The 21884-nt window shown below is 47.1% G+C and overlaps 1 protein-coding gene across 5 annotated transcripts in view; it reads left to right on the top strand.

Moving 5' to 3' along the window:
* Window positions 1-2907: 2907 nt before the first annotated feature.
* Window positions 2908-21884, top strand: part of RIN2 (Ras and Rab interactor 2) — a 60191-nt gene continuing 41214 nt past the window's right edge. Inside the window, exons 1-3 of one of the 5 annotated variants that reach the window (XM_071547590.1) lie at window positions 2908-3230; window positions 3554-3650; window positions 19347-19439. In XM_071547590.1, the coding sequence (XP_071403691.1) occupies window positions 19383-19439 (57 nt within the window). In that variant the 5' untranslated portion in view covers window positions 2908-3230; window positions 3554-3650; window positions 19347-19382. Of the gene's footprint in view, window positions 3231-3553; window positions 3651-3902; window positions 3987-19107; window positions 19152-19346; window positions 19440-20123; window positions 20219-21884 lie in introns of those variants that run through there. The other 4 variants (XM_071547589.1, XM_071547591.1, XM_071547593.1 and 1 more) reach the window with 4 other exon arrangements.

Genomic DNA, 21884 nt, shown 5'->3' on the forward strand with positions numbered 1-21884 from the left:
GCTTATGGGCACAAAAATGCATGTACACAGGCATAGTGAAACACTGCAAGTCTGGGGAAGCAAGGGTTAGGTGTTAACAGGATTAATTAAGAAGCAGAAAGTACATTAGTAATTAAATTTTTACAGTCTCTGGTTAAACAATGCAGTGTTGAAACATGTTGAAGTGACAAATAATCGGTTCATCACAGTTGTCCCTAGTGATCTGTTCTCCCATAAACTGGTATGGGATATGACACTGTCATTGTAACTGGAGATGTGAAGCACAGATTACTGTTTAGCAGTTTTACAGCCAAACTACAAACACTGTTGTCTTTCCTCTTCAGTAAAGATGGAAGGATGACTCACAATCATTACTTTCCTGCAAGTTAAGACAGTTGTGTGAGAAGGGCTAGAAATGCCAGCCTGTGGTTTTTTGGGAGGTGATGGGAGCATGCTCTCATTTCCACCACGGGGAAGGCAGAGGTTGGTTTACGTGGTAGCTGGTATTTCCAAGTTCTTTAAAACTGATGTCCAAAATTGGATCAGCTCAAGTTCCTGTGCCTCAGTGATGCTGAATGCAGGTGGACTGAGGGGGCAGCTGCCCAAATACAGGTGCTGCCCTCCTTCTCTCCTCACAATATGGCTCTGATCCTTCCCAGGTTCCTGAGGTTACTCAGAGCTGGCAGGCATTGTTTCCCTGGACAGAGGTCTCATCACTGCTCTCATGTTCCTTTGGCTTGGGCTGCAGAGAATGGAATAGCTTTTGGCAGATACACAGCTGGAAAGAGCCCTCCTTGGCTGCTGGAGGCTTGTTCTTGCACCTCCCCATCTTGCTCCCTGATCTAATGAGGCTGCTGGTGAGGAGATGGATCAGAAGCCATGGCCCTCACCTCTTCCTTACCCAGGGCTCAGAGGGGGCAGGACACGTGTGGTGCCTTTGTGTTGCTTGGCCTGCACTCTGCAAGGACTTTCTGAGAAACCTGGAGTTCTGGTCCATGTACTCTTTGTGACCCGAGATATCAAAGTGCTCACCCACCCCTGTATGGATACATATTTTATTTGGATAATTATTTTCAAGAAAACCACTTGAAATTAAAGAGAGGGAAGGTAAGAAGTGCTGCTAAGCTGGAAATGCAGCATGTCCACTTACTCATTCCTGGCTGTCAGAGAGACTGGGTGCTGTCAGATCTCTTATCAGAGCCCCACCATGAAGCACTGATGTGAGGGAGTGTTGAAAAGCTGCTGGCCAGATCTGCTTTCCTGGGACAAAGCTGAGAGAAAAGGAAAAAGTGGAACAAGGAGAGATTCTGCCTCACTGTACATGGCAGATCATACCTGAGCACAGAAATACTCAGGATCCCGATTCCAGCCTTGATACAAAAAAAAACTAGTCTTAGAGAAAAACTAATTGGTTCAGTTCTGTGGGGTTTTGTTCACTTGCTGGTTAGTGGGTTTATTTGATGGTTTGTTTTTCTTTCCATGTGTGTAATTGTGTTTTCTCTGCTCACTGTATGAAAAGGTAATTAGGAAAACTAAACAAAATATCTGTTTTGCTCTTAAGCAGTTTTTGCTGTGCCTCCTTCCTGCAGTTTGATTCCCATCTTCCTCCTCCCTTGCTATAAAACACAGCTGAGTGCAAATTAGAACAAGAAGTCAGCTTGAAGGCCAAAGTGTAATACACATAATACTGCCAAGGATTAGATTGTGAATGTACTGAAGTAATTGCTGTCACATGCTGTCAACTGAAATACACATCATGTTTTCAGGTGAGAAAAGGTCCCTCTCAAGTCTTCATAGGCTGGGGGGTGGTTGCACCTGCATGGCTGGGAGATGGCACAGGGGTACCTGTGGCACAGCAGCAATGAGTTCAGCTTGTGAGAGAGGGATCCCAATGATTTATCTGTCTTTGCTGTAAAAAAGTGCTGCAGTTTCTCTTTGCATTCTCACAGAGCTAACAGCAATGTGGCAGGCATTTAGGACAGGAGCCAGTGCAAGAGGAAAGTCTCTTGCTGTAGGAATCTTGGCTATCATGGAAGTTAGCTGAAGGAATTAATAGTTGCTGCTCGTTGCTGCAGTTGCCACAGTGTGACAACAGATAAACAAGTCTGTTTTCTATCCCCTCAGTGTCTCCTCGAGACACTGACAATCCATCCGGTAACATTGTTTTTCTTCGTACTCATCATGTGATTTTTGTAGCTGAAGTACATACTGCCCAGGCCCAGTCAAAACCAAATTACATGGGAAAGCTTCCCCTGTCTCTCCTAGGTACATAAACCAGCAGCTTGGGGAAAGCTGTGCCAGTCTTGTTCAGACTAGTGAAGTGCTCTGGGGCATCCCACACGTGGTTAAAACTTTCTGCCTACACACTGGTCTGTGCCCTACACCCCTATGATGGGAAATACAGCCCAGTCCTTCAAGGCTTGGGAAAAACTGTTGTTCTTCAGGCTTACTGTGTGTGTAGAAAACCATGCCAAGCCTATCTCACAGCTGGATTGAGGGGAGGGATCTCAGTCAGGGATAAATAAGAAACATATGACATGAAACTTGACCCCACACTTTGGGTTTTTCAAAGGCTTTATATGGCAAAGGCTTTTACAGTGAATTTCCTCCAGTCCTTAGAGGTGAGTTCTGCTCCAGTTTGGCAGGGCTGGCTGTGTCCTGACCTGCCTCTCATTTCCTGCCCTATTTGCTCTTGTTTTGCACTATGGCTGGCAGGCACCCCAGGGAATTGCTCTTACACGGTTTGGGGGCTAGCGGTGTCTCCCCCCGTCTGTGAGGATGGCAGTGAGCTCTGATAGCTCTGCCAAGTCAGGCACTGCAAAACTGGACTTGAGTACCTTCTTCTAGGCTACCTGAATAAACACCAGCAGCTTCCAGGGGACTGACAAGTCAGCCATGAGATAGCTTGCGTTATAAATGCATTTTAATGCCCCAGTTGTGTGTGGTATTTCTGCAGGTGGAGCAGGGGGCAGAGGCCCCGGGCACGACCTGCAGGACTCGCCCCTGCTGTTTCAGCTGGCAGCAGGATGGCCTCAGCTGCCTCCAGCTCCTGCCACTGAAGGTTCACACCTCTGGCAAAAGGCCGCTATGGATTGTATGGAAGCTGCAGCAACAGAAGCTGCTCAGCAGGGCCAACCGGCTCTGTTAGTCCTGAAGATTAATGGCAACTTTCATGGAAGCTGTGGATTAATATAAGCAATACTCGCCTGGAAATAAAACAATGTTCCTTCATCCTGCTTCCTCAAAGCTAGGTAGGTATCCACGTTTTATTTTAATGGTCTGGATTTTGGAATTGCTTATACCTTCTTTAAGCACATTTTTGTACCCCTGCATGTCTTCACTGGGCCACAGCAGTGTCTCCTCCCTGGGGTCTCGCATTTTTAGTGGGCACTCTATTTACAGAGAAGGCAGCTGCCAGAATGCAAGGGAAATGTTGTTCTCATTGTTCTGTTATTTAAATAACTTGCACTGAAATAATTCTAACAAACTTGTGAAACACTGAAGTGCAGGGACCCAGGAACGCGCTGGGGAAAATGCACATTTTAACGGATCGATGCTGATTTATGTTAACCAGTTCGCTGGCCCAAGCCGGTGCGCGGAGCCCGCGGGACGGATCCTGGTGGCAGAGAGAGAGAGAGGTCTGTGGGAAGGACAGCGCGGCCCCCGAGCAGGTAACGCGGTGCGGGGTCGCGGCCTCGTCCCCGTGCGGGTCGCGGTCCCGGCCTCGTCCCCGTGCGGGTCGCGGTCCCGGCCTCGTCCCCGTGCGGGTCGCGGTCCCGGCCTCGTCCCCGTGCGGGTCGCGGTCCCGGCCTCGTCCCCGTGCGGGTCGCGGTCCCGGCCCAGTCCCCTCGCGGTCGCGGTCCCGCCCCCGGCGGGCGGAGGGGAGGCCGTGCCGGCAGCGGCGCAGGCGCCGGGCCCGGGGGAGCGGAGCGGAGCGGAGCGGCGGTGCCTGCCCGGGCGGCCGGGCCGGCTCCCGACTGCGCGGCCGCCTTGACGCGGGAGGGGAGGTGAGTGCGAGGCTGGGCGGGGGTCGCGACCGGCCGGGGGTCCCCGGCGATCGGAAAGGCCCCCACGGGAGCGCCCGGGCCCGGCCGAGCCGCGGGGCAGCGTCGCTCGCGTCCCCGGCGCTCCTGTGCCCAGCCGGGCGGCCGAGGGCAGGCGGGCCAGGCCCGGCCCCAGCCCCTCACAGCCGGCGCTCTGGAGTGCGCGTCCCGCCGCCCTGTCCCCGGCGGTGAGGGGAGCCCGGCCCCGGCCCCGGCCCCGGCGGTGAGGGGAGCCCGGCCCCGGCCCCGGCGGTGAGGGGAGCCCGGCCCCGGCCCCGGCGGTGAGGGGAGCCCGGCCCCGGCCCCGGCGGTGAGGGGAGCCCGGCCCCGGCCCCGGCGGTGAGGGGAGCCCGGCCCCGGCCCCGCCGCTCCCGCCGTGGCTGCAGCCTGTGCCGGCTCGAGCTGCGGCTCCTGCGTCCCGAAAGGCGGGATGCAGTGAATGTCTTGATGCGTTTTCTTCTGATATACTTCCTAGCAATCTTTATGGTAAAAGTTTCTTTTAGATCGCATGGATGTGATTTGATAGATCTAGAAGAGCAAAAGTTGTACTTTCCTCTGTTAGCTTTATCTTCTCGTCCTTCCAGGCTACTGACCTTTCCTTTGTTTTATTTGCTTCTTTCCTAAAATGTAGCTTTCCAGCCCTTTTAAGTAAGGAGCATGTTTTTGTGCCTTTGGCAGCACAGCTGTGTTGGTGAGGAGTGAGCAAAACACGGTTTCGGCCGGGTATTTGTGCGCCGGCAGAAGCCTCGGGGCGAGCAGGGCCGTGCCTGCCGGAGCCCGATCTCCCCCGGAGGAGCCCTTGGGGTGACCGCTGAGGCGCTTTGGAGGCACTGGAGCTGATGGTGCCCTCAGATGGGTGTGTGCCCAGGTGTAGGATGGTGCCTGCACTGAGGTGTGTGTGCCCAGGTGTAGGATGGTGCCTGCACTGAGGTGTGTGTGCCCAGGTGTAGGAGGGTGCCTGCACAGGGGTGTGTGTGCCCAGGTGTAGGAGGGTGCCTGCACAGGGGTGTGTGTGCCCAGGTGTAGGATGGTGCCTACAGATGGGTGTGTGTGCCCAGGTGTGGGATGGTGCCTGCACAGGGGGTGTGTGTGCCCAGGTGTGGGCTGTGAGGCTGTGGGGCACTGCCGGGAGGGGTAGGGACTCACAGCCCAGGCTCTGCCTCTCCATAGCAGCTCTCCAAGTCAGCTGTGTCTGCACCAGCTCCAGGAGTAGTTCTGCTGTGATAAAAAATATACCAGTATAGCCGTGGAAATAAGCTCTTGCCTCTCTTTTCCTCAGGCCAGATCTATGTTAAGTTTCATTAGTTTTAGCTCTGTTCAGCTTTAAAAGTATTAATTGCTTGCTGGAACCTGACTATTTAATTAGGTGAGCAGTAGGATGAGGCTGTACTGGCCAGGGGGCTCGGGCACAGCTGGGTAAGGTGTGTCAGAGGGCTCCTGTGGGAGACTGTGGTGGGTGTCTCTGTCACCTGCTGCACTCCCAGCCAGCTCGATGTCTGTCACTGCCCCCCTGAGGCCCCCTGGGACAGCAGCGCTCACGGTGTCTGTGTGGGACTCTGCCTCAGTGTGTGCCCTCTCTCCCATTGCTGAGGCACGTGGGGAGTGGGCAGCTGGGCGGGGGGGTCTCTCTGGCTCTGACAAGACCAGCAAGGGGGGCTTCTGTTGCTCCTAACATAGAAGACAGCTGGTTCTTTTACTGAAGTCTCAGGGGCATTTTTGAGTTGTTTGTAAAGCTAGTCTGAGTAGTTACTGAGACCCTGAGTAAACTGAATTGTTCAGAAGAGACTTGCTGCTTTCAAAAAAACCCCCCCAAAAGCCAGCCAGAACAGTGCTGTTACTACAGCAGTTAGAGAGCTGCTGTTATGTACTAGAGAAATGTGGCTGTCACATCGTAGGGAACTGCTTCTGTGCTCAAACGTATTACAAGCCCTGTGGTTGTGCAGGACTTCCCTGTGGCTAATAAATACTTGGCATACCACGGACAGCTTGAGAAAAAGAGGGTTATATACCTCTGATCTGCAGCTGGAGATTTATCAAGATGTGTTTCAAAAAACCCCTCTAAAATTCCTCAGTGAAGAGTTGTGTGGGGAGAATGCTGGGTCAAGAGTTACCATTTGTTTTGTTTGGGTCACTGGCCATTCAATTGGTAGTGCCTATCGGGAGTGGGGATGGAAGTGTAAATAAATATTTGGAACCCTGTGTGAAACTGAGGCATTGAGTAACAAAGCACAGAGGTGATGTAGTATGAATCAGATGGATACAAGGCTCTTATTTCCAAAATGCGTCTTAGTTCAGAACACTGAAAATAAATTTTTCCTTACACAAAAATGCTACAGCAAAATGCTTAATGCCATACAATTATCCTGTGTCGTCTTATGAGGCACGTTACTGGCAGCTGGAAAGGATGTCACATCTGCCTCAGCATTTATGGTGCTTACGATCTAGAGTAGGACATTACTGGTATCTGATATTCTGCCACCTGCAGTAACCCACTCCTGAGGGATGCTGGTTCAGCTTATCGTACCTGTGCAGGAGGCTTGAGTATCTGCAGCTGGAGCAGGACAAAGAGAAAGAGCTGGCAGGGGCACGGAGTTTTCTTTGTGTCAGCTGCTGTGAGCCATGCCAGGGTTTGTTTGTGGAGGGGCAGCTGCTGCTGCTTCACGTTCTTGGCTGTAGGGTCTGAAGTGTGAGTGGTCTGATCCTGCTTTTGGTCTGGGCTCTGTGGGATAACTTAACCTGGCAGGGGGAGACATGCTATGCTGTAACCCAGTCTCTGTGATATGGCTTTGGAGATGGACTAAGACAGACACAGTCCTTCCTCTGCCTCCTTGTTCCACAGCACTGCTGCAGAAATCAAAGGTGGGGAAGGCCTCACAGCAGGCCTTGGTCCATGGCTGTCCCCACACTGGGCCTGCTGCCCCAGAAAGCGCCTGCTGTCCCAGCTGATGGTGCGATTGGAGGATGGAGGCCGAGGCTGGTGCAGTGTAGGAGTGCAGGGCACAGGGCTGTCCCTCACCTGTGAGCAGGGGGTGAGGCAGGGCAAGGGTCCCACCATGCCAGGTTTTGGGGCTGCCTGCTTCAGATGAGGGTTGTTCCCTAACATTTTCAGGCAAAGTAAAGAGCATAATAATGTAGCACAGCATTCCCAGGTTCTGTAGTGCTTGTGAAGTACGTTCTTTGTGAGGATCGCTCTTCAGTCCAGGGAGGGCAGGCCTAGTTCTCTGTTGTTGATAGTAGTAAGTTTTATTAATTTGAGGGGAGTTGCTGCTAAATTTATGCAGTTGTGAATGCTGAATCGGGCCCAGTAGCTTGGCTTCATCCTTGTAGTTTTTAGTTGCCTTTATAGTTTTTATGATTCTGTGCATGTAGAGCACAGAGTTAATTCTTTGAAATAAAACTGGAAACTTTACAGGACAGCTAAAGCCATATTTCTGCCTTGAGATCAGCAGAGAGAAACTGCACATAAAGGAAAAGACATTGCGGAGCTGTGGTCATGTTCTGTCAGGAGGGTCATTCTAGGTTTTTTAAAATGTTCATCTAAACAATTAGTTTAGGTGAAATTACTGAGCAGTAATGCTGTACTGTGCTCGTTTTGTAGCTGGTAGGGATTTTACCATCAGCATGAATATGAGAGAGAAGTATGAAGATCTCCCCATGGTAGAGTGAAAGTAGCAAAAGGAGGTTATTGGAGCCCCAACAGTCTTCTGGCAAGAATAAGTATTTTGTGGTGTGTTGTTGTCATGTATTTGGAATTAGTGAACCTGTTTGTGTTGGGTGTTGTGTGGGAAGGAAGGTGACGATGCTGTGCCACTGAGCATTTGGCTCTGGGAAGGATGTGTGTAACAGGAGAGTGGCAAGTGAAGTGCATTTTCCTCCCCGTCTTGGAACAGGGTTTCCAAGATAGCCTTATAAATGAACATTCCTGAAGGTCTCTTATCCATGACTTGTCTCTGAAGAGTAAATGCACATGAACACATGTCTTCCTGAGTTCTGGAAGGTCTGGGAGCACTGGGTCCTTCTGCATGGTAGTGAAAAACTAAAGCTGCAAATTGCATTTGTTCCATTCCAACCAGCAGAGCACTGCAAGTTGACTCTGGTGTGAGATGTTAACTCATCTCCCCCAGTCTCATGTGTACATGCTTAGAGGCAGAAAGAACTCAATTCTGAGGAGCTTTTCTCAAAAAACCCTAACAAACCCCCCCAAACTATTCCCTTCTCCTTGCTCCACCAGCTCCAGAATGTGAACGTCCTCTGGCCACGTGCCCAGGACTAAACACAGTGCTCTAAACAAGGTCTCACAAGTGGCTTGTAAAGGAAAAGAAAAAGCCCCATGACAACAAGAGACTTTTTTGACTTCTAAATGGTTTTCTTACTTTTTTTTTAATTAAAAAATTATGTCTTTGGCTTCAGCTTTATATTTGCTGAATACAAATTTGTGCTTTCCAGGAATTAACTCTAGGGCTTCTCAGTGCTGACTTTGTTGAAACATAGTTCCGACGTGAAAATAACCCAAAGCCTTACTGGTTGTCCTTTCATGCATGATGTGTCTTGCATATGCTGACATTCCCTTTTTTAACTTACCTGTGGATCTGGAGCCTTGTCTTCCCCTAAATCCTTTGCTTAGTATTTTCTTGTAATTGGATGAATATTTGAGCACAAGCCAAAACATATTTAAATGCTTTGAGAGTGAGAGGAGCATTATTTGACCCTGATTCACCTGAGGGCTCGGGGCTGTGGAGCACGTGGGGATTGCAGAAGGCAGGTCTGAGTGACCAAAGCCACACGTGGAGCCAGCGCCGAGAGAGGCTGTTCACCATGGCAAGTACCCTCTTTGATCTTCCTGTCCTGCTGTCAGGTGCTGGAGGCAAAAGCCAAGTGCGGTGGCACTGGGTGGTTTGTCCTGCCTGGAGCAGTGGACAGAATTCCCAGCTGGTGTGTTCCAGCCCAGCTGTGTGCTGAGCCCGAGTGATGAGGTGCTGCCTGTTACCCCAGCTTTGTGCTGGCTCTGTGAGTGAGGGCTGTGATAACTGGAACTTGGGCATTAAAGGAGGCTCAGACTGAGGGCTGGGCATGCCTCTGCTGCCACTGTTGGATTTGCCTCTATGGGAAACTGGTCACTGCTTTTTGCAATGCTTTTTGCAAAGTTTTTAAACAGAATTTATTTTTTCTTTCTCTTTTTTTTTAATAGAACACAAACCAAAACCATAACCATCACACAAATAAACATGCATCCTGGTGCCAGCTGGGGCCTTGGCATGCTTTATGCTGCATAATTTGCTGAGACTGTAATTTCTTAGGAAAGCAGTTAGATATTGGCAACTGTGAAATGTCAGCCCTCAGTAAATGTTGTAATAAGCCATTTTAGCTACAGCTGGGCATCTAGAAAAGAATAATTTACTCACAGTGTCCTTGGTAGTTCATGCAAGATGAAAAATGTTGCTTTGGGCACCCTGAGTAGCTGGGAAGAAGGAAGCCAGGGTTCCTGTGGTGGGTTTGCCAAGGGCCATGACTGTCTGGTTTGCATGTCTGGGGACCCTCAGGGTGCTCCAGGTTCTTTGAGCTGAGTCTGCACCTGTGCCACAGCACATCCCTGAGCTCTGTGCTCAGGCTGTGCCAGCATTTGTCTAGAGACAGCTGGGAAAATGGTGGTGGGTCTGGAGTTGACAAATACTCAGTTTTGGGAGGTGTGAGTAGAAAATGTGAAGTTTTTATTGCTGTAGTTTGAACTTGATTGACAAAATAGTAGCTGCAGTGGAACTCATAGATCCTAAAGTGTTTCTCCAAACATGTGTTAGACCTGGGAATGGCTGTGTAAACTGATTTCAAATAAATTGGGAACAATTGGAATTTTAGAAAATTAGCTTTGAGGACTTAGGTTGAAAGGTTCAGTTCTAACTTGTATTGATGGTCTTTATTTATGTAGTATATATTTATTTGTGAACTGCATTGCTTGGAACTTTTAGCTTATTTGATGAGATTTAAAAAAGAAGATTCACCATCGAAGGACTAACTAGTTTTCCTTTGGGTAGTTCAGATTTTTTATTCAGTGGTTCCATAAAATTCTTGATTCATGTTTGTTGCCCAGCTCCTCCCTTTTGGCAGGAGTTCCCTACAAAGATATTCTTGGCATCTGTTTTGCAGAATGTCCCTTCACATGTTTGACTTCACTGCAAATTTTTTCCTGAAAGATACTGTCTGTCAAGGTCAATATTTGGTTTGTTACAGCACAGGCTCAGTTTTTGGTGTCTGTATGCAAGATGTTCATCCCTTGGGTTTTGTGAGTGGCTGGGCATTATGTCAGCAGCATTTCAGGTGCCTTTGGTCGTGTTTGTCTCTCCAGTGGGTGCTGGGATGGGACTGTGCCCGTCAGAGGAGACACAGACAGCAGTCCTGGCCATGCGAGGTCAGAGTCTCCAGCTTTGAAAGAGGTTTGTTTGCTTCTTGGTTTGCCTTTGGTGCTCTGGTTTTAGGGCAAAGGCAGCCTGGTTGGGAACAAAAAATGAATTTTAGGGCTGAATTGAGTTCCCCTGGCTCAGTCACAGGAGGTGAAGTTACTCGAGAGATTTGTGACTGCCCAGAGAGACAGGTTTGTGTTTGTGCCGGGGATACATCAGAGCTGAGGTACAGAGACAGTAATGAACTTGTTAGTGTTGATTTTAAGAGCAGTTAATAGACTTGCAAGATTTTTTTCCATGTGGTTGAATTTATACAAAGAAGCTGTAGAAAAATAAGTGGCACCAGATGTAGAAGCAATGAAATAATGCCATGTTAAGTCTTGAAACTGTGGTATGTAACCCTAAGAAACATTTTTCATATCTTGGCAGCTTTCTCTTTATTACCTGCAGAACGAGAATGATGGAATTTATTTGCTGTTAAACAGTTTAATTTTTCATTTGTAAAAGGACTGTGTGCTTTGTCCAAGCTCCCTGTACACAATGGTTGCCAACGTTTGTTGTTGGCAGTCACGGGAATCTCTTGGTACCAGTGTATGAGCAAGAGTTAAACCTAGAGAATATCCTGTTGTCTGACTGCTGCCTTACTCTCTGCTTTTGATCATACTTGATTCAGATCAGAAAGGAAAAAGTGACGCCCCCATACTGTTTGTGTGCCCTCTGCACACACTGTGACTCCCCAGAGCAGTGAAGGTGTGGGGTCCCCAGTGTGTTTGGAGTGCTCTGCTGGTGTCGCTGCTTGGACCCAGTTTCACCAGTTCAACAAGTGAGGCTCGTTGTCTTCAAAACCTCTGACTTAAAAACACACTGTCCCCGGAGAGAGAAAACAAATTGTTTACACAAGCAAACTAACAGTGGAGAACTAAACACCCACACTTCCTTCTGCAGGAGTTCCCCTGCTTGGAGCTTCCATGAACTCATTAATCCACTGAGGAGGGAGAAACTTCGCTTGTGATCAAATGGTGTTGATGTGACCACTGGGGAGGCAAAGTTTGGCTGTGGTGATGGTCCCTGTTCAACTAGGGGATCAAAGATTAGTTAGAGAAGGAAAAAGTGCCAAGGCTAAGGAGGAGGACCTTCTTCCTTGCTAGTCTAGATGAAGACAGCCTGGGAGAGCCTTTAGCCTTTTCTCCTTATTCTGTAGGAGCCAGTGGATGGCTTTGGCATCAACACCTCCCTCTCTGTGTACAGGCTGACATGCCTTGGTCTTTTGAGGGACTCCAGGAAAAAATGAACAGGGGAGTTTTGGGGGTGATGAGCCTGGTCCACCTTCTTAAATAAAATGGGATGAACGAAGGGGGAGGGATGAGAAGACTGCTCAAACCTACATAAATGCCAGATCTTGAAGGTGGTTGTGAAATGTGTCCACCCTAATAGTGGAAGGTGTTCCTGCCTGTGGCAATGGGGTTGGAACTGGCTGGTGTTTAAGGCACCTTTCAACCTGACCCATTCTGTGATGCCATGAATATGAAACACTTGTATCTCTCCAGGATCATCATGCAGATGGCTGGGGGAAAGGGGAGGAAAAGGGGAAGAGCTTTAGTAGGAAGCAGAGCAGAGTGAAAGCCACAAAACATGAGGAGGATTGGTTGGTGCATGGAAACCTTACCGGTACGGTCAGGAAAGCTGAACAGTGCTGAGCTTCATGTCCAGGGGCTCACTGCAAGATTAAAGGCAAGCTGACTGGCAGCTGGGTGGGAGAGGCTGGAGAGGGTTGGGATAAGCTCAGTAAGAGGAGAGGGCCAGTGATGGACAGTCTGATGGAAGAAGGGCAGAGGGTTGGGGAAGCAGCATTGGTGAGGGATTTGTGAGTCAGCAGGGACAGGAGATGGTGGGATTATCAGAGGGGAAGGGTTCAGGGAGAGGCCGGGGGGAACAGTTGTCCCTGAAGGAGGACCAAGGAGAGCACCATGAGGACAGGAAGGGTGACCTGCCTTTGTGTGACTTTGAAGTCACACAGATGCAGACCCAAGCCAGGAAGCTTGGTTGGGGTGACACTGCCAGACCCATGGCAATATTGCAAAAACAGGAAGATGAGAGGAATTACCTTGAGACCAATATTTCAACAGCCTTCAGCTTGGAACTTCCTGGGTTTCATTGGTTTGTGTCACAATTTTCTTGTTGTCAGTATTTAGGAGGGTTTTTTCCATAGAGAGATAGGATGGAAGTAGAAACAATAAACACTTTGTCAGAATCATATGTCATGATTGGTTTTGCTGCTGGTATGTTTACATGGGACATCTTTGTGTGGAGAGCAATGACTGGTTTGATTAAGTGAAAGATTTTCTTGCAGTCTCTTCTGTGCATGAAGCAAACAGCTGAAGACATAAGCACTGTTCTTCTAATGTTTTTCTTGTTAAAATATTTTCTTTTGCTTATTGAGAAATAGAACTTTTACTTGGTACTCAACTTCATGGTTTGCTGTGCACCCTCAAGAGTGGGTAACCACTTTGCAAGTGTGCTGCAAAAATGGTGCTTAAAGCAGTAAATAGCATTCTGCAAAAATTAGTAGTTGGTGCTGACTCAATAAACAGGCAAACTGTCATATCTGGTGTTCAGCTGTTTCAAATGGACAGTGCAACCACAAAAACTTGCAAATGATCTTCCTCATACAATCTGTTGGATTACATTAACCTCTTAGTCAGAAGGCAATAGTGCAAATGTAACTCATGACATGCAAATACGATTGTTCTTGTACAAAAAGCAAATCCACACCTGCATAGCTTGAGTTACCTCAGGTTAGTCACTTGGTGCTGACCTGGTGTGATTCAGTGTGTAGGATGCTTTGCATTCTTAAACAAGCACATTGAAAATGGATGATCCTTTCTAGATCCCAGGATTTCAGTGGGTTTGTCCTAGCTGGCCCAGAACATTTGGTGTACTTACTTTAGTGGTATGGTCAGAGCTTTGCTCTGGTGCCTCTGTTGGACATGAGCACTAAAACCCTCATCCTGCTCTGTTCTTGGTACAGAGATGGAGAGATGCTTTGCCCAGGGGCCTAAAATAAGCCACAGTCAAGCCTGGCAGGGTTATCTTGTGCATCTCCATCTAGAGGCAGGTGCTAAATCCCATCTCCCTCTGCATTTGCATTAAAGCTTCACTAGGAATTTTGAAGTTTCTCCAGATGTTGAAGCGATGTTGTAATTCAAGCAATTACTTTTCTTGCTTCTCCCAGGAAGGAACTGCAGCTCGATGCTAAACGTTTTTAGGAGATTTGAAAACATATTTCTGAATGTGTTTATTATTTACTGGTTTTGGCAGGACTAGTAAATGGAAATTACAGAAATACTTCAAGAAATGATAGCTTTTGTGAGGTATCCAGGCCAGGGAATTTGGGAAGAACAGGAACCTTCTGAAAGGTTATCCAAACTAAAGCCAGTCTTATAAATGTATTTCTCTGGCATGTCCAGAAGCAAAACAAGACATCAATGTATCAACAAACAATCATTCCCTTGTAAGAGATTTGGTGTATCCTCCATGACTAAATGCTGTGCCAAAGGAAATGACTTGGGGTTTTATTCCTTTGCAGTAATGTGGAAAGTATGCCATGAGAGCCAGCAGGAAGAGGTGGTTTAGTGGAAGAGAGGAAGAAGAAACTTGAGAAGGGGTGCAGAGAGACAGCATTGGCAGCAACCCTGGTTCTCTTGGTAGTGTGCTTGTCCAGCAGAGCTCCAGGACTGGGGTTCTGAGGCACTCAGTGTTTGCATAACTGTCTGCTCCTGTTGGAAAGGGCTGTGCCATGTCTGTGTCAGTGGCAGCACAGGCAGGTGACTCCTGGGCCCTTTCAGATGGGATTTTCAGGTGCTTTCATTGCTGATTTTATGACTTCAGCAGAGATAAAAGAAGTGGGTAGACAGCTATGAGTGAGGCAGAGGGGTCTGTCCAAGATCTGATGGGACTTAAAACCTCTCCTGAGAGTGATGTGCTGAAAGAAGTTCAAAGTAATAATTTCCCTGTATCATTTAGTCTCTTAAAAGGCTGCTAGTGAGTAGGATCTGGAATCAAGGGGGGAATAAAGAGCCTGGGAGCAAAAGGCTGGCTGAGGCAGGAGTGATGCCTGCCTGTAACCAGATGTAGAAAGATCAGTGGGTGAGTTTGTCAGGGATGTTCCCACTTTAGATGAAGCCAGACAATAATACCATGACTGATGCATGGACTGAGTCAGAGCCCCTGAAGATGGAATCTGTCCAGGTGATAGTTTCTTGAGCTGATTGCCTTTAACTACGTTATGTCTTCTTTATGTGAAGAGCAGGAATTTCCTCGGAGGAATTAGCAAGAGGCAGTAACTGGTAGCAAAGTGGTGTTGCATTCAGGTTTTGCAAAATCCATTGAGGGACACCTTGGAGGAGTGATAAACACACTTCACCTGTTACCTCTTCTTGGCTTTAAAAGCTTGTGGGTGTTGCATATTTGTGCTTCCTTTGCGGTTTCTCAAGAGGGTATTGGTTCCTGAAAAGGATTGCAGACAGTCATTTGTGGCCCTTTGCCTACACGTGTGGAGTGCCTGTCTGTGTAAGATGGTTGTGACCTCGTGGCCAGAAATACTGTCGCTCTGAGGTCTTTCTGCTGACTGTCTTCAGGGAGCAGCTCACACGGACACCTCATGTTCAGGTAGCAGAGATAACAGTCTAAGGAGCCTTTGAAGGAAAAGGAGGTTAGTGAGGAATGTTTGTTATTTCCAAGCTTTTTCATACTCCTTAATTAAAACAACAAAACATAGAAATACACGCTGTGTAAAGAGTGACTTGTGATTTTTGCTGTGTACATTATTTCTTTTCTGCAAGTATAGCACCCTTGCATTATTTGAATTAGAGAGGAGACTGCAAACCCTTTCTGCAGGCAGAGGAATGATGGAAGTTGGAATCCCTTCTCACATAATCCCCTCACACTCTGCCTGTGGGTACAGCTGTGTTAATACAATGCAACATTTGAGCTGAGAGCTCTGCCAAATCCTGGCACCAGAGACAGTTTGCACACTGAGGTCTTATTTGATAGATTTTTCAAAGTGATACTGTGCTCACTTCTGTCTGTGCCCCTGTAAGGCTTGCAGTCAACTTCTCAGAGGAAATACTTTCAAAAGGCAGAGTTTAATTTTGCCAAGATTCAGATAAGGTCAGGGTAATTGGACAAACCAGAGCTTTGTAGGCTGGAGATGAGCACAGCCTGCTCCCTGGGACTGTGCAAATGTGCTGGGAGAGCAGGAAAATGAAATGCATGAGAGTGCTTACATTTGCTGGAAATCTCAAGTTCTCTGTGTGTCTCTTGGCATATTGTCAAGTGTAGAATTGCATTTTAGAAGGGTGGGGTTTTTTACATTTTTAAAATAAGTAAAATATGTTTATTCTTCCTGTTTCTGGTTTGCACTTTAATCCACCAGAAAATGGATTCACTGAATTAATTTTAGTTGTTTTAATACTCTGTATTTATAAATGACCATGATAATTTGATTGCAATATGATACTGATTCACCAGAGGTTTCACGAGTGCCTGCCTTCCATGCTTTTGTGTCAAGGGACAGAGGGAATGGCCTTCCAGCTGTCCCCCTGTGGCCAAGGGGAGGGCCAAAGGGCTGCACTGACAGGCAGCAATTGGCATTAATCTTCTGACAGCTGACCTTTGCCAGTTTGTACTTAAGGTCTGGGCTGGTATTTTCTCCTGTTTTCTGTGGCTGCAGAACAGTCAAACCGTGGTTTAATTTGCCTGAAGTAGTTTCTGTGAGTCCTTGCTCAGTGCTTGCATGGCCTTTACGGGTTGAGAATGAAAGGGGGTTTCTTGAGTGGGATAACTTAAAATACAGAAGAAGTGGGTTCTGCTAATTGTGTGTCAGCCAGGAAAAGGCACTGCCTCAGTGCCTAAAACATAGAGGAGACACTGCTCCTCTCCATATGTGCAGAGGGTGACATGCTTTGCTGACTGTCTGTACCCAGCATCCCACTCAGAGGAGGGAGATGGTTTTTTCCTGACAGCCTCACACTGAACTGAACAACAACAACTCCAGAGCAGGGGTTTTCCAGCCGCTTTGGGGCTGAATAAGCATCAGATGTGGACAGCTGTGTAGAGAATGGAATCTCCTGCCAGTGGGTTGGTTTTCCTGCAGTTGTTCCTGCCCCATGTGGAGGTACCTCTGAGCTCCAGGTGGGAGCCCAGCCCTGTTTGCTGAGTGCTGCACCCTGGCCATCCATTTCCCAGTGACCTCAGTGTCTGTCTGTGTACAGGGTGGCCTGAAAGAAATGTCTGCACAAAACCCCTCCCTCCCAACAACCACAACAAAACTCAGCAGTGACTAATTTTAGTCAGAAATAGTAACACCCACTCAAACATGGAAGATTGTTTAGGTTATCCTAAATCAGTTGGAAATTCCACTGTCCCACAAAGGGGAGTGGGGATGGATTTGCTGGCTCTGTGGAGCTGAGAAGAGCAAGGGCTTGAGCTCAGCAGAGGCTCAGAGTTATGGTCCTACAGATTGCAGTAATATTGCATCAATAGTAAAAATAATAGCAGTTAGGGAAAGGTTCAGAGCTCCAAACCCTCTCACAAGCAGAAGCAGCAGTGGTCATGTTTGAGGCTTTCCTCTGACTGGAGTCACACCACTCTTTGAAGGGCAAACTGCCTTTGTGTGTTTGGATTTGTCTGTATGTTTGAGTGGGGAATGTAAAAATCTTGGCATGGGAGGCTTATTTTGGTACTAGGATTGTGTGCAGACATCCTTGTGGTTGAATTGGAAAAAAATACAGAGCATTTGATTTCCTGTGAAGGGGTTGTTGTTTGCAAATGGAGTGAGTAACAACTGCACTTAAAAGTGCATGATCTTGCTCAACCCTCTAATGGAACTCCTTTAAAATCTCTGGGACTTTTTCCTATGGAATTTAATTTGATATTGTCATTGAGGGAATAGGATGAACTTGGAAAATTGAGGTTTTATTCTAAATTCCTTTTTGTGTTTCTTGAGTCTCCCTTCTCCTTAGGTCTGTCAAGTGCAAATTCCATTTCCAGAATTCACTAAAAGAAAGCATTTTTTTAATAATTAAAAAACCCCCTTGTTCTATGGCAACCTTCAGATTGTTTAGAACAGCCACTATGAAACACCCAAAGACTTTAAAATGCCTGGTGTCCCCAGAGTGGAGAAGCTGTTCATGCCCCTGGGTGTGTGGCAGATGAGGGCCCAGAGCTCAGGTGAGTTAATGGCACCTGCAAACCGACCATCAGTCACTCCTGAGCTGGTGCAGTCACCTTGTCCAGGTACACTTTGGGCTAAAGGAACATGGACCACAACACTTCAGAGTCTCACTGGGAGAGTATCCTTTAAATATACTGATTTAGAAAGAAAGTTGGAATTTTTTTATTTTATTTTTTCCCTGCACTTTTTTTTGCCCTCTCCTGGTCATCCACTAATGTTTGGCTTTCACAATGTAGAATTCAGGATTTTTCTTTCAGCCTTTAAAGTCTGCAAACTCTGCCTGGAAAACAGGAAGGTTCCTGAGCTTCCTGTCATGGCTGCTTTTTTGACCAGGATGGAAGTGGAAAAATGTAACCTTTTCTAGTGCTCTTGTGACCTCTGGAAACAGGAAAAACTATTTAAAGCTTCCTGCTTTAAAAAAAATGTTTCTTCTATTCTGCTTCTAGCTGTCAGCCTTTTCCAGTGCTTTTGTTTGCCAGGGCTTTTCATTTAACCCTTTTTTTCATTCAGGCTCCTCCTTCCACCTTGATCTTCCCCCTCTGTGTCAGCTCTTTCCCAGGAGGCATTAGAGGGAAGCAGAAGTGTCTGTGCATGGTGTGGGGTGTGTGGCAAATTTGGGGTTTTACCTGTCAGCATTCTCTGTCCCAGCTGCTTTATTCTGCTCAATGTCCCTCTGCATCCCCACCACTGAACTGCTTTTTCACTGCTGCTCACAGCCATTTTCATTTTAATTTCTGCTTTTATCCAATTAAAAGCTGTGCCTCTCCCTTACTCTGTACTGGTCTGTACTTGCGTTATTCCCCATGTGGGTAAGTGAAACTTCCAACATAACTGCCTGCTCTGTGCTTGGTGACTGTGTGGGCAAGGAGCAGAGTTAGGCTGCTGAAGTACAATTGTAAGCTCACCTTTACAAATCCTGGAAGGACTTTTTGGCCAAGGAACTGCTTCTTGTTTAGTTCTGAAGTTCATCACAAATCACTGGTGTGACTTGGTTGTGACTTTGGAGGAACTCATACTGCTCTGCTTTCAGCTGGAATGATTTTCCTCCTCCTATGTCTGTTCTAGTGGTGTATTAGTTTATTCTCCAGGATGTTAAAGCTTTGTTCACTTTACCTGATAGTGGAAATGCAGCTTCTTCCCAACTGCATCTTCATTTCCTCCCTTGGATGTGACTTGGTTGCATTTTAGGAACTTGAAGCAGCATTTTTTGGGGGTGTTTGGGCTTTTTTTTCTTTGTTGGTTTTTACTTTAATGCTACTGTGTTTTCTGCCTTGTGAGTGATTCTAAATTGGCTTTTTTCCCTCCTGGTATTTCCCATTAATACTGTAATATTTGAGAGAGGCTTGCAGTGACATCTGACATTTTGTTCTATTTGTAGTCCTGGCTGAGGTCAAGCAAGCAAAAAAAACAATGATTATGTTTTAGCCTTCTCATTTAATGAGCACAGCTACAGGCTCAGCTGTGAGGAGAAGGGAGCAACATGGAACTCTGAGTAGCACAGTGGGTTTGAAGCGATTTATGGAAAAATAATAGACTGAAGGGACACGTAAGGCCTGTGGTAGGAAATAAATGGCACAGTGTTGTTTGCAGAAAGGCTTTTGGCAGAAGGCTTGTTGTGACTGTTTCTGGGGCTTAGAAATGCAGAGGAATTTCCTACTGACAGAACTAACCATTAAAAAAAGTCTCTGCTTTTAGGAGTTCAAGGCACACGGTGGAGTCTTCTCAGGGAAGATGTCGTCTTTGACAATGAAAACCTGCTGTCTGGACAAAAGAGGAAGTTTCTTTAAGGTAAGTGGGATTTTTATACAGAACATAAAGAACATGGGTTAGTGTGAAATGAGTGCTGCAGAATGTTCAGTGCTCTCTGTGATACATGGCAAGCCTTTTCTGTAAAATGGGAAGTACTTCTTGAACACCTCTGCTTATGGGTGGTGTTTGTGGCTGGATTACCCCCCAGTTGTATATATTGTTTTCCTGTTGCCTAAAATCGAGGAGAAAACTCCCTGTATGCTCAGTGGAATGTTTGGTGTTAAGCAGCTTCTGACTTCCTTTGCTGCTGATGCTGAGAACAGAAGCTTTATTATGCACAGACATAAAATTAATAAACCGTTCTTAAAGTCAGTTTTTGTCATTTGTAGTTGTGGTACTGGTTTATGATTTCCATTAATGGATTGAAAAGTGTTTTCAGTTCCTTGCCTGTTTGCAGCAAACTTGGCATCCCAAAAGGCTGAGGTGCAGTCGGAGTTCCCAGTGCAGGTTTCAAAAGTCAACTGAATCCCTTTCCTGTTGTGTTTGTGTGTAATGGAGGAGGCCTGGAGGCAGTGCTGAAGTGTAATTGTAGAGAATGCTGTAAATAAGGTTCTCTTTCAGTAGAAAGGATTAACTGATGTGAAAACCCGTTGGTCAGAGCCTTCGTGTGTGTGGTGTGAGTACAGCTGTGCACACCCTTTGCTTCTGAAAGCAGGACAGGGGAATAGGAGTGTCCAGACAGCTCCACTGCGTGGAAAGGATGCTGACCTGTCAAACTGCTCTGCTGCCACTGGTCACAAAGAATGAGTATTTTTCTGGTAAGTGCCCGAGTCACAGTGGCTGTCTTGCTGGGCAAGGTTTTGCTTTCAGAGCAACCAGAATTTACAGGTGCTTCTGAGCACTGAAGTGACTTGCTGTGGTCTCATCCCTTGCAACTTTCATTGCTCGCTGCAGCTTCTGCCAGTGCAAGTGCTGCCACTCGCTGCCATCTCTGCAAGTCGCTGTTTCCATTCCTTCTGTTCTCTGGGGCAGAAATGTCCTTTTGCTGCCTGAATCTGCCCCTAGTGCTTGGGGGATTCAGCGTGGGCATTCTGGATGATAAATACCTCGCTACAGGTAAAGGGGAGCCAAGCAAGTGGTGGCTGATGCCTTTAGCACATGACGAGCAATGATGACTGTGCAAGCACCAGTTTGGTGCCAGCCAGTTTCCCAGTACTGTGGTGGTGGCACAGGGGCCAGGGAAGGGTTTGTCCTGTGTGCTGAGCGCTGCCTTCAGTTTAAGGCAATCCCTAGGAAGTGCAGGACCAGCACCGCAGGGACAGCCTTTCCCTCTTTGACTTGCCCAGCCCTTCATGGGTCAGCAATTAAAAGGGGCTTCCAGGGACAGAAACCACTTCTCAAGTTTTGTACCACACCTTAACTACAGGTCACATTCAGGGCCACAAACATCAGCCTTGTTGAGAGCAGCCCACAGCCATTTAAGGAGAACAGCTGTGTTTTTCAAATCATAGCAAGAAGCTCTCAGTTCTGAGGAACACTTTTGGGTTGTCACTTATGTGTATGCTGAAGGAATCCTGATGTGAGGTGGGACTGTAAGCAAGTTCTGCAGGACTTTGATATCTCCTTGTGTAGTTCTTGTGTGGAAAGCAGGTGCTGGAACTGCTGTTTGGTTCATGGTGATTCATTGTAGTTACTGAGAATGATTGGGAATGCAGTCTGCCTGACATTAGAGTCCTAAGGCCATCAGAAACATTGTCAATTAAGAAACTAATGTTGTCCAAAATTTGTTTTAGAACAGGCTGGCTGAGGAAAAGATTCCTTTTTCAGACCTCTCAGCGTCCCTGGGAAGTTGCACAGTTAGATCCTGGTTCTGAATGCACAGTGTCAGATTGGGGACTGCAGGCAGGCAGTGTCCCCAGCCTGTGTGTGGTGAACCTGCTGTGTTGGGGGTGTGTGGAGTGAAATTACCTTTTTTTCTTCCCTACATAATTAAAATTGTGACAACAGTTCTATTTGCTACAGCTGAACAGGTGAGCAAACAAAATCCTTGGCACATCAGATTTTTTGAGTTTGCATTATTTTAATTGGCTTGTCTGTCTGTTCAGGAGACCTAATGATGAGGATATGGCCTTTTACCCAGGGTGATCTGTAGTTTGGAATACTCTCCCACAGGCACAGACTGTGTGATTACTTTTACATTGGCTCTTGTATTGTGCTTTTACTTTGCAGTTGCCCGAGGATCCTTTGCCATGCTGGCTTGCAGATTCTCAGGGCACTTAAATCCCCATGAAAGAGAGACACCATTCTCATCAATGTTTTCCAGAAAAATCACTGACTAATACCAGTGGGAAATTCCAACCTTATGGTTTTTTCTGGCTCTAAAGTAGTTCTCATTGCTGTAGCTTCTATAGCCATCTCTTAGTTTTTTCACAGCCATTCTTTTGACTGTCGGTACACAAGGAAAACATGTTGTCCTCATTTTAC

Source organism: Pithys albifrons, chromosome 2, assembly GCF_047495875.1.
Source record: "Pithys albifrons albifrons isolate INPA30051 chromosome 2, PitAlb_v1, whole genome shotgun sequence".
Classification (NCBI taxonomy): domain Eukaryota; kingdom Metazoa; phylum Chordata; class Aves; order Passeriformes; family Thamnophilidae; genus Pithys; species Pithys albifrons.